The sequence below is a fragment of the Coregonus clupeaformis genome, chromosome 10 (genome assembly GCF_020615455.1).
Source record: "Coregonus clupeaformis isolate EN_2021a chromosome 10, ASM2061545v1, whole genome shotgun sequence".
Taxonomy (NCBI): Eukaryota; Metazoa; Chordata; class Actinopteri; order Salmoniformes; family Salmonidae; genus Coregonus; species Coregonus clupeaformis.
In genome coordinates this window covers 30,118,291-30,131,158 of record NC_059201.1, presented here as the reverse complement: position 1 = coordinate 30,131,158, position 12,868 = coordinate 30,118,291, and the positions used below count along the sequence as shown (strand labels likewise).

The window sequence follows — 12,868 nt, the reverse complement described above, 5'->3', positions numbered from 1 at the left end:
AGAGAGAGTAATCATCACAGAACACTGATTACGGTCAGTCAGTCACACTTATCAGAGCTGCCTGAGTGCTTTGATTTATACGGCTGTGACAAAATTACCTCCTGCCCACACCTGATCTCAGAAAGATGAAGTATTGCACACAACACTTCTTAATTAGCCATTATGCCTCCTGTTTGAATTGATTGAGCAAATGGGAAAGATGACAGTGAAAGCTCATGGAAAAGAGATTGCTCTGGCAGGTAGTGAGTGAGTGTGGGAGGGATGTGTATGAAATTAAGAGAAGGGTATCATGTTCAAACAGAGAAATGTTTTATGCAAAAGCCAGTTGCCGGTCGACGGATGAAGTCATTTCATTTTCACGCATGATCTCCAGCCCCACAGACCAGGAAAATTGCAAAGGAGGGAGAGAGGGGATTTCTTTTTTCCATTTGAGTGTGTAACCGTGGAGATGGTTCAGTCCCCTCTGAGAAAACATGTTCTGCACTTTTCACCACTTAAAAGTAGATTAAATAGTTTTCCTAATCTTTAATATACCATCTCACCTGCTGCTAAAACTCTACTGTTAAAACCCATTATCACAACCAGACACATTTCTCTGTTCCTTTAGCATGCACTCATTTAGTAACCCTTCCTTTGAGCTCAGTCCTCAAAGGACCTCTCATTGTAATGTAGTATTAGGCTGATCACTGCAGATGTAGCAGTGCCTCATGGTACATCTTCTATAGTATTAGATTTGTTAGTTTTTTCTCTGTAATACTACCAGCCACTTCGCAATTTTATGAAGTTGGCTTTAGCTAGCCAAGATAGGTTCCCAATCTCCCAATCTCATAACTAGCTACCAAGAAGCCATTTCAGGCTATCAATTAAGTTAGAGTAGCTTGTCTAACTATCTTAGATGGCATGCCTGCTGGCAAGGTTGGTAGACATTAGAAAAGCAAGCAATAACTAAATATACTGAATAAGACTCACATTCCTTGCAATCTTTTACCCAGATTTTAGTAGAGAAGCAGAGAAGCATACAGTATTTTGTTCCTTTAAAAAAAGAACCACCAGTCAGGAGGATACTGACAGCTCAATAGGTATGCTTAGATATGCAGATGTTTTTTTTTCTTCATAGAATTAAGCATAATAATTATGGCTCTAGCTTGCAGGAAAAAGCTGTTTCAGGTGTTTGAAAAATGCACAATTCTCCAATTTACGGACAGGGGCATGGCCCCCCTATGGACCACCATCCAGCCATCCTCACATACTTTGTGCTCCCTCAGACCTTTGGGGTGCATGACACCCCTGACTCTGACATTGTCCTTTTTAACTCAGAGGATCGAAGTTCACTTTTTCTGCCGAAGTTCCCAAAAGCATTTAGTGATTGGCGTGCATTTGGCGCCCGTAGGTGTCAAACCCATTCCACAGAGGGCCGAGTGTCTACAGGTTTTTGGTTTTCCCTTTAAATTAAAACCTAGACAACCAGGTGAGGGGAGTTCCTTACTAATTAGTGACCTTAGTTCATCAATCAAGTACAAGAATGGAGCGAAAACACGCAGACACTCGGCCCTCCGTGGAATTAGTTTGACACGTGCCCTAAAGCTTAGGCTTTTTTGTACCCATTGCCTAATGCCAGATAACAATAATGAAAGAAAAATCTCAATGTAGCCTATAGATATGAATTGCACAAGAATTATACAGTACATTTATAGATTTTTTAATGCATTGTTTTCTCTTTATTCAGCCTGCCTGCCACCCTCCCGCCCTTCATCCACACAATATTTCATGACCCGCCCTGCCGATATAACCGCGGGGACTGTGGGTTATGAGTCAACCCGCGCATCACTATTGCCATCTACCCTTTCTGAGCCATGCTTTGAGTCTCATACAACATGTCATAGTGTTTGTATCTCCCTCTGCCAGATCCGCTCGGACCAGGACCTGGAGAAAGGGATCCGCTACAGCATCACTGGAGCAGGGGCGGACCAGCCTCCCATTGACGTGTACAACATCGACCCTGTGCACGGCAAGATGTTTGTCACCAGACCGTTGGACAGAGAGGAGAGGGCCTCCTACCATGTGAGTTACAGTGCTTGTTACGGTCCCTCCACACATCTGTTGTGTGTCTGTGTGTCTGTCCGTCCGTCTGTGCAGGATGGCTGTCGTAATTCTGTCATAGTGATACAGTAAGACTGAGTGAAGCCTCAGATTCTGAGTACAGCCTTTTGTATGCTTTAGCAACACTGTCTTGTTTGGGCCAGACTGTCCTTTCTGAGTTATGAGAAAAGTGTGAAATGAAAGAAAGATTGCCTTGACAAAGCACAGATTTCTGCAGCCATTCAAGCTGTCAATTAGGCTTGAAGGAGGTTTTTCAGCAGAGTGTGTTCGTCTTCAGCTGCTAATGAACAGGCGGTGTTCTGGGTGTTGAGTTGGTGTTGTGTTTGGGGATCACATGACACCAGGGGCAGCCCTCTCTTTGTCTACAGCTGCCTGTTTATCTCCATCAGACTCGAACATGTTCCCTATGAACTCTGCAGCTGCACGTTGCCTCCTCTCCCCTGACAGCTTACACTTAGCATACATCTGCCTCTTACTGTACACACTTCAGACATACTCACAACATTAGATATTTCCTTAGATTAGATTAGATATTTCTTTGTCTGATTTTCACAGATATTTGCTTTATTTATTGGAAAATAACTACATTTTTAGAGGAACAGAATCAGAACCGCGAACAAAAGGGATCTATACTGTTTCAGAACAGAACCGTTCTTTTTAAAAGTTTGGAAATAATGTTATTTTACGTTCTTGGCATTTTTTTCCAGTCCCAGAATAAACGCAACAAAGCGCCTATGCAAAGCCCTCACTTTGTCGCTCAGAAACGTATTCCAGTGTCTGCCTGCCTGCCAGCTGAAAATATTTTCCTGTGCATGTGTAGGCAACCCACCCCTCCCAATATATATATATATACACACTACCAGTCAAAAGTTTGGACACACCTACTCATTCAAGGGTTTTTCTTTATTTTTACTATTTTTTACATTTTAGAATAATAGTGAAGACAACAAAACTATGAAATAACACATATGGAATCATGTAGTAACCAAAAAAAGTGTTCAACAAATCAAAATATATTTTATATTTGAGATTCTTCAAATAGCCACCCTTTGCCTTGATGACAGCTTTGCACACTCTTGGCATTCTCTCAACCAGCTTCATGAGGTAGTCACCTGGAATGCATTTCAATTAACAGATGTGCCTTTTTAAAAGTTAATTTGTGGAATTTCTATCCTTCTTAATGCATTTGAGACAATCAGTTGTGTTGTGACAAGGTAGGGGGGTATACAGAAGATAGTCCTATTTGGTAAAAGACCAAGTCCATATTATGGCAAGAACAGCTCAAATAAGCAAAGAGAAACGACAGTCCATCATTACTTTAAGACATGAAGGTCAGTCAATATGGAAAATGTAAAGAACTTAGAAAGTGCAGTCGCAAAAACCATAAAGCGCTATGATGAAACTGGCTCTCATGAGGACCGCCACAGGAATGGAAGACCCAGAGTTACCTCTGCTGCAGAGAATAAGTTCATTAGAGTTACCAGCCTCAGAAATTGCAGCCCAAATAGATGCTTCACAGAGTTCAAGTCACAGGCACATCTCAACATCAACTGTTCAGAGGGGACTGTGTGTATCAGGCCTTCATGGTCGAATTGCTGCAAAGAAACCACTACTAAAGGACACCAATAATAAGAAGAGACCTGCTTGGGCCAAGAAATATGAGCAATGGACATTAGACCGGTGGAAATGTGTCCTTTGGTCTGGAGTCCAAATTTGAGATTTTTGGTTCCAACCGCTGTGTCTTTGTGAGACGCGGTGTGGGTGAACGGATGATCTCCGCATTTGTAGTTCCCACCATAAAGCATGGAGGAGGAGGTGTTATGGTGTGGGGGTGCTTTGCTGGCGACACTCTCTGTGATTTATTTAGAATTCAAGGCACACTTAACCAGCATGGCTATCACAGCATTCTGCAGCGATACGCCATCCCATCTGGTTTGGGCTTAGTGGGACTAACATTTGATTTTCAACGGGACAATGACCCAACACACCTCCAGACTGTGTAAGGGCTATTTTACCAAGAAGGAGAGTGATGGAGTGCTGCATCAGATGACCTGGCCTCCACAATCCCCCGACCTCAACCCAATTGAGATGGTTTGGGATGAGTCGGACGGCAGAGTGAAGGAAAAGCAGCCAACAAGTGCTCAGCATATGTGGGAACTCCTTCAAGACTATTGGAAAAGCATTCCAGGTGAAGCTGGTTGAGAGAATGCCAAGAGTGTGCAAAGCTGTCATGAAGGCAAAGGGGGGCTATTTGAAGAATCTCAAATATAAAATATGATTCAGAAAGCTGATTGAGGACCTTTTTACTGATGATTGTGTTTGTTGTTTATGACCGTGTTTTTTCTTTCTGCTTTTATTTTGTATTTATATGTGTGTATTTTCTGTAATTTATGTAATTGAGGGCTCATCTGTAAAAGAGACCTTGGTCTCAGTATGACTCCCTAATAAAACTTTACATTTTTACATTTTAGTCATTTAGCAGATGGTCTTATCCAGAGCGACTTACAGTTAGTGAGTGCATACATTTTCATACTGGTTAAATTCATTAAAATTAGGAAACCAGCTAATTTAACATTTGTTCTGTATCTCAAACCCTGATATATCTGTATTACGAACACTTAAAACACACAATTATCCATACAAGCGATTAGCAGCCAACTCCAAGTCCAAGGACCTCCCTGCTCTTGGCAGTCCTCTCTCTTTGGCCTGACTCATCCATCTGTCAGTTCCTGCTGGTCCATTTATTTCCAGATGAGGTCCTGCTTGTCAGTCCTCCTACAGTATCAGTCTCTATTCCAGAGCCTGCCGTCTGGTGTAGGTAGGAGTGGAGGTGTAACCTGGCCAGGCTGGCCCAGTGGTGTCTGGTCTCTTTATGAGTTGGTGGATGTTAGTACACCTGCTCCTACACCTCTTGGCGTGGGAGGGATCAATAAGTCAGTCAGGTCATTGGGCGCTCGTTAAGGCCTAGTGAACTGGACTGGCAACTGTAAACAACCCTGAGCCTGAGTGGAGCCTGATGTTAGAGCCTGAGTGGAGCCTGATGTTAGAGCCTGAGAGGAGCCTGGTGTTAGAGCCTGAGAGGAGCTTGGTATTAGAGCCTGAGAGGAGCCTGATGTTAGAGCCTGAGTGGAGCCTGATGTTAGAGCCTGAGAGGAGCTTGGTGTTAGAGCCTGAGAGGAGCTTGGTATTAGAGCCTGAGAGGAGCTTGATGTTAGAGCCTGAGAGGAGCCTGATGTTAGAACCTGAGAGGAGCTTGATGTTAGAGCCTGAGTGGAGCCTGATGTTAGAGCCTGAGAGGAGCCTGATGTTAGAGCCTGAGAGGAGCCTGATGTTAGAGCCTGAGAGGAGCCTGGTGTTAGAGCCTGAGAGGAGCCTGATGTTAGAGCCTGAGAGGAGCCTGGTGTTAGAGCCTGAGTGGAGCCTGATGTTAGAGCCTGAGAGGAGCCTGATGTTAGAGCCTGAGAGGAGCTTGGTGTTAGAGCCTGAGAGGAGCCTGATGTTAGAGCCTGAGAGGAGCCTGATGTTAGAGCCTGAGAGGAGCTTGGTATTAGAGCCTGATAAGAGCCTGGTGTTGGAGCCTGAGGGGAGCTTGGTGTTAGAGCCTGAGAGGAGCTTGGTGTTAGAGCCTGAGAGGAGCTTGGTGTTAGAGCCTGAGAGGAGCCTGGTGTTAGTCACCCACCCGGTAAGACAGAGAGAGCATCTTCACTTACATTCAGTGTTAAGTCAATGAGCACTAGACTCTCACTTGATGAGTTACCTGTGAAGAACCTTCTCTGCTCTTGGCTTTTACTGCTCATGGTTGGTGTAGATAACTTGATATGTGACCCACCACCTCGATTCGGTCCTATTTAGCAAAATTATAAATTTTATTTTTGACATTGGATAAAAGTAGAGACTCCGAGCTAGAAAATGGTATATCATAAACTGCAGTTGAGGAACAATGGGAAAGTAATTCTGCTTTGAAAGTTGATTAACTTGTAACCCCATGTGAATGTTTTTGGTACACCTACTGGAGAGCTCTTCTTTGTCTACACCCATTCAGCTTCGTTCACACACTCTTAAGCCTTAGCCCCACCCAATCTCTTTAAGGATTCACATGTGAGGCCATGTGCTAAACAGAGTGAGTAAGGTAGAGTAGTAAACAACCAAAGAGTTCAAGACTAAAGTGATGAAAGTATTAGCAAAAAGTAGTAGTAAAAATACACTTTATCCAGTCCTTGGCCTATATCCTAATCTGACTTTGGTGCAGGTCATGTTGTTCTTCACATTACTGTCTCTGGTAAATACACACTCTATCAAATCAAATCAAAGTTTATTTGTCATATGCACAGGATGCAGAAGGTGTAAATGGTACAGTGAAATGGTTACTTGCATAGTGGAGTCTTTTGTTTAGTCTTTGTCTAAACAATGAACCATAATCCCTACCCATACTACCATGCACCATGCATGAATCTGCAGGTAGCTAAAGCTAACCAACTAGGTTCAATGTTAGCTAGCTAGCTAACATTAGGCTATAACTAGCAATGCAAATGGATTTCTGAGATACTAATAATATTACCACACAGATCATGCACATAATGTTAGCTAGCGAGCCAGCCAGCTAACGTCAGCTAGCTAGATAACAGTACGCTTTAACTTGCAATGAAAATGACTTTCCGACAAATTTAGAAACGTATAGTTTCTGAAAATATAGCTAGACTTTTACCCATGTACATGGATGAATGCTTCTCCTTCTCTGTCATGGATACCACGGTTGCCCTTAGTTTGAAGATGTAATCCGGAGACAGGTGTTTTTCGACTCCCTCCTCATTTGCAATACTACTCTTCTTCCTCCGGGCATTCTACTGATTTCAAAACTCTGTCAACTTCTTCCGTGACAACAACACTGTTGATCGCCGTTTCTTCCCCATCACTGTCATCAGAAGACTCTACAATGTCTGGTTCAATTAAAATGTCAGGGATTTCCTCATTGTCTGATTCATTTTCAGAGTCAGAGAGAGTCAACATGTCATGATCATCCTCCCGAAAGTAGTCCATCACAACTTATTCCCACTGATCTTTGTCGATACGGCAGCAATATTGAGAGCAGTAGCAACACTTTTGCAGTTCTTCGTGATATCTTTCTACAAAGCCATGGTAGCAATGATTATCTACACATACTGAGCAGCTCATGTTATAGACAGAAGCACGCTACATGGCAGACCAATCCGAACTCATCTCTCGGCATATCCAGCCCATCCATTATCTCAGCCAATCATGGCTAGTGGGAAGGTTCCTGTCTTTTTCCGTGGCTAAACCAACTAGGCTCGTAATTTAACAATTTTATTAGTATTTATAGATGGCATACAAGTTTGTTATTAAGGCACTTGAAAGTTCACATGTTCCAAAGGCATTTCTGCCCAAAACCGCTTTTTGATTAAAAAAAAGTATGTATAAGTTAAAATGCCTCTCCTGTTAAGTAGTGATGTGCGACATATGCCTAGCTTCCTGGAATGGGTCACATATGTACTGGTCTGTTCTTTGACAAGAAAGACATGACTGGTGTTTTTGACAGCCTTCCACCAGAGGAAGAGGAACTCTGAGGTTAGCGTGTGGGTGAAGTTTTGTTTTTCTCCACAAACAGCTGTAGGGAGAGAGCAGCTGGTAGCCAGCCCGGAGAAGTATGTTTGTTTGTTTGTTTGTTTGTTTGTTTGTTTGTTTGTGTGTGTGTGTGTGTGTGTGTGCAATTGTGGGTTTTGATGAGGATGTTGACGGGTGTGCCTGGGGGGAATTGAACAGACCCCATCAGTGGTTGCTGTGGCGGCACTGTTCGAGTTGTCTCCCCGTGGTTGGCGATGTGTTTCTCAGGCCCGCCCTCCAGCATGCTAATGATGGCCCAAAATCACACATTAGCAGTCCACAAACACTGCTCACACACTCCTCACACACTCCTCCAGGCTCTCAGATCAAATTTCCATTGGCTCCGTCATGGGCTCCCCCACCCCCCTTACCGCACACACCATGCAGAGCCCACAGATTGGGCTTGTTTTTTTGTTGGTGTTTTTCTATGTTTGTTTGTTGTGCTCTGGCCTATGGAAACTCATCGTCTTGGGGAATAGTAAGTGGCTGAAGCAACAGGGTTTCAACGTGTTTATATGGTGTGTGTGTGTGCCTGTGTGTGCCTGTGTGTGTGTGTATTTGTGTGTATTTGTGTCCTTATGTGTGTGTCAATGTGAAATCCGTCAGTGTGTGTGTGTTTCCACACTACGCGGAACAGACACAAAACAAGATTAGTAATTTTTCCAAGAAGGCAGGTGTCGATGCTGTAGTTTGAGGCTCCTCTTTGCCATTCAATCCTCTGGCACATTCTAAAGAACATTGCCTCTTTCTGTGAATAGTAAAGATATTATGTTAGTCAATGTTGTACATACGGTGTATGAGAAAGACAACCTCCAACACCAGTCTCTCCATCTCGATCTGGGTTTTTATGACTTTATTTTTTAAAGAGCTATTGGGAGAGACAATGATAGTGTTCTTTGCCTTTCAAAGTGTCTCTCAAATATAATGCTGTCTAGAGCTGTGAAACATCATTAGTCAACATGGGTATTCAGACATAGAGTTGTCACTCCTTCCTCTCACATGCTGACTAGACCAGGCATGCGCGTGTCCGCGTGCGCCATCACGCGCATGTTGATTTTGTTCATCCACACCAGACGCGATCAGGACACGCATGTTGAAATATCAAAACGAATTCTGAACCAACTGTATTCATTTGGCGACAGATCGAAATGCATTAAACACTCATGGCCATTTAGCTAGCTTGCTGTTGCTAGCTAATTTGTCCTGGGATATAAACATTGGGTTGTTATTTTACCTGAAATGCACAAGGTCCTCTACTCCGACAATTAATCCACAGATAAAAGGGTAAACCTAGTTAGTTTCTATTAATCTCTCCTCCTTCAGTCTTCTACTTGGGACTTTATATGGCGGTTGGCAACCAACTTCAAGGTGCATTACCACCACCAACTGGACTGGAGTGTGGACCTCAGTTAATCTTTCAATCACCCGCGTGGGTCTATTCCTAAAAACCAATGACGAGATGGGAGAAGCGGGACTAGCAGCACGTCAAGCGTCAAAAATAGAACCAAGTTCTACAGTGAGCGAAATAAGTATTTGATCCCCTGCTGATTTTTTACATTTGCCCACTGACAAAGAAATGATCAGACTATAATTTTAATGGTAGGTTTATTTGAACAGTGAGAGACAGAATAACAACAACAAAATCCAGAAAAACGCATGTCAAAAATGTTATAAATTGATTTGCATTTTAAAGAGGGAAATAAGTATTTAACCCCCTTTCAATCAGAAAGATTTCTGGCTCCCTGGTGTCTTTTATACAGGTAACGAACTGAGATTAGGAGCACACTCTTAAAGGGAGTGCTCCTAATCTCAATTTGTTACCTGTATAAAAGACACCTATCCACAGAAGCAATCAATCAATCAGATTCCAAACTCTCCACCATGGCCAAGACCAAAGAGCTCTCCAAGGATGTCTAGGACAAGATTGTAGACTTTCACAAGGCTGAAATGGGCTACAAGACCATCGCCAAGCAGTTTGGTGAGAAGGTGACAACAGTTGGTGCGATTATTCGCAAATGGAAGAAACACAAAAGACTGTCAATCTCCCTCGGCCTGGGGCTCCATGCAAGATCTCACCTCGTGGAGTTGCAATGATCATGAGAACGGTGAGGAATCAGCCCAGAACTACACAGGAGGATCTTGTCAATGATTTCAAGGCAGCTGGGACCATAGTCACCAAGAAAACAATTGGTAACACACTACGCCGTGAAGGACTGAAATCCTGCAGCGCCCGCAAGGTCCCCCTGCTCAAGAAAGCACATATACAAGTTTGCCAATGAACATCTGAATGATTCTGAGGATAACTGGATGAAAGTGTTGTGGTCAGATGAGACCAAAATGGAGCTCTTTGGCATCAACTCAACTCGCCGTGTTTGGAGGAGGAGGAATGCTGCCTATGACCCCAAGAACACCATCCCCACCGTTAAACATGGAGGAGGAAACATTATGCTTTGGGGGTGTTTTTCTGCTAAGGGGACAGGACAACATCACCGCATCAAAGGGACGATGGACGGGGCCATGTATCGTCAAATCTTGGGTGAGAACCTCCTTCCCTCAGCCAGGGCATTGAAGATGGGTATTCCAGCATGACAATGACCCAAATCACATGGCCAAGGCAACAAAGGAGTGGCTCAAGAAGTAGCACATTAAGGTCCTGGAGTGGCCTAGCCAGTCTCCAGACCTTAATCCCATAGATAATCTGTGGAGGGAGCTGAAGGTTCGAGTTGCCAAACGTCAGCCTCGAAACCTTAATGACTTGGAGAAGATCTGCAAAGAGGAGTGGGACAAAATCCCTCCTGAGATGTGTGCAAACCTGGTGGCCAACTACAAGAAACGTCTGACCTCTGTGATTGCCAACAAGGGTTTTGCCACCAAGTACTAAGTCATGTTTTGCAGAGGGGTCAAATACTTATTTCCCTCATTAAAATGAAAATCAATTTATAACATTTTTGACATGCGTTTTTCTGGATTTCTTTGTTGTTATTCTGTCTCTCACTGTTCAAATAAACCTACCATTAAAATTATAGCCTGATCATTTCTTTGTCAGTGGGCAAATGTACAAAATCAGCAGGGGATCAAATACTTTTTTCCCTCACTGAATTTTAGCGCCTGGCTATGCAGACTCTCGTTGATGCGTGTAAGCAGTTTGGATGAAATAATTGAATACCATGTATGTGTAACACAAGCGGTGTGGTCAACATGAGAGGGTCCCCCACTGTTTCTTTGTGTTTCTCTCTGTGTATCTGTCTCTACTGGAATTACACGAGACATGCTCCTTCCATCTCGCTTCCCCTCCCCCTCCGCCCCCTCTCTCTCTCTCTCTCTCTCTCTCTCTCTCTCTCTCTCTCTCTCTCTCTCTCTCTCTCTCTTCTCTCTCTCTCTCTCTCTCTCTCTCTCTCTCTCTCTCTCTCTCTCTCTCTCTCTCTCTCTCTCTCTCTCTCTCTCTCTCTCTCTCTCTCTCTCGTTTTCTCACACTGTGAAACACAACAAACTTTCGTGGAATTGCTTATCTGCTTATCTCAGTAAGAAGACACTGTGGCCAATCAGTGGTGCTGCACAAACCTGTGTATAAGTGTTCCCTCTGTTCCCCTTGTCTTTGTGAGTGAATGTTTTGTTGTGAGCGCGTGTAGCTCGGTTGAGCTACATTTCACTGTGTTATTGCCAAGGTGGATGTTTTCCCTTGTACAGTTTCGTTTGACGCTTGGGGTGTTTGATTTATGCAATCGGATTAAACTCTGGACTTCGGTATTTTACCTTCTGCGCCTGACTCCTTCTTTCACACCTCGTCACAGTAGGTTTTGGCTTCCAATTGGTTCTGGGAACGAAACCATACGTTTCCTAACTGTTAAAACTTAATTTTTTGTCAACGTTCTGAGAACGGAAATGAAAATGTTGTCTCTTCTGGGAACGTATATTTTTACATTGCAGGGAGGTTCTGAAAATGTTTTACCATGGTTCCCTGAAAGGTTCCCTGGGAGTTATTTTTTTAGTTCTGAGAATGGAAATTATAGGTTATTTGAGAACATGTTTCAATAAGACTTTTAATAACACTGCAAGCTTAGGTTAACTGTTTTAAACTCCAAGCACAGATAGGACAAACATAAATTAATTTGCTTAGGCATTAATCATGCAAACACATTTATTTTTTATTGTGGCATGGCATCAGTGAGATTCAAACCTATGCTCTGCTGTTTTCTATCTATTGAATTAGTCCACTATGCCACCATGATGTAGCTAGCATGCCATGTTTTTTTTTTACTCATACAAAGCTGTTCATTTTCGGCATTTCAATCAGACCCCATTTGAAAGGAAACAAGCACTCATTAAGATCAGGTGTGGTCAATTAATGGGCACGGCCAACACACCTGAACACACAAGAGAGAGGATAGAGAGAGTTTTGTTGATGCTCAGAACGGAATATACAGTTGAAGTCCGAAGTTTACATACACCTTAGCCAAAAACATTTAAACTCAGTTTTTCACAATTCTTGACATTTAATCCTTGTAAAAATTCCCTGTCTTAGGTCAGTTAGGATCACCACTTTATTTTAAGAATGTGAAATGTCAGAATAATAGTAGAATTATTTATTTCAGCTTTTATTTCTTTCATCACATTCCCAGTGGGTCAGAAGTTTACATACACTCAATTGGTATTTGGTAGCATTGCCTTTATATTGTTTAACTTGGGTCAAACGTTTTGGATAGCCTTCCACAAGCTTCCCACAATAAGTTGGGTGAATTTTGGCCCATTCCTCCTGACAGAGCTGGTGTAACTGAGTCAGGTTTGTAGGCCTCCTTGCTCGCACACACTTTTTCAGTTCTGCCCACAAATGATCTTTAGGATTGAGGTCAGGGCTTTGTGATGGCCACTCCAATACCTTGAATTTGTTGTCCTTAAGCCATTTAGCCACAACTTTGGAAGTATGCTTTGGGTCATTGTCCATTTGGAAGACCCATTTGTGACCAAGCTTTAACTTCCTGACTGATGTCTTGAGATGTTGCTTCAATATATCCACATCATTTTCCTTCCTCATGATACCATCTATTTTGTGAAGTGCACCAGTCCCTCCTGCAACAAAGCACCCCCACAGCATGATGCTGCCACCCCCGTGCTTCACGGTTGGAATGGTGTTCTTCGGCTTGCAAGCCAC

The 12,868-nt window shown here is 43.1% G+C and overlaps 1 protein-coding gene across 2 annotated transcripts in view; it reads left to right on the top strand.

Annotated features, from left to right (window-relative positions):
- cdh4 (cadherin 4, type 1, R-cadherin (retinal)) overlaps nucleotides 1-12,868 on the top strand; it is a 369,197-nt gene that overhangs the window by 304,443 nt on the left and 51,886 nt on the right. For both annotated transcript variants that reach the window (XM_041887710.2, XM_041887708.2), the window contains exon 6: nucleotides 1,906-2,061. In XM_041887710.2, the coding sequence (XP_041743644.2) occupies nucleotides 1,906-2,061 (156 nt within the window). The remainder of the gene's footprint in view (nucleotides 1-1,905; nucleotides 2,062-12,868) is intronic.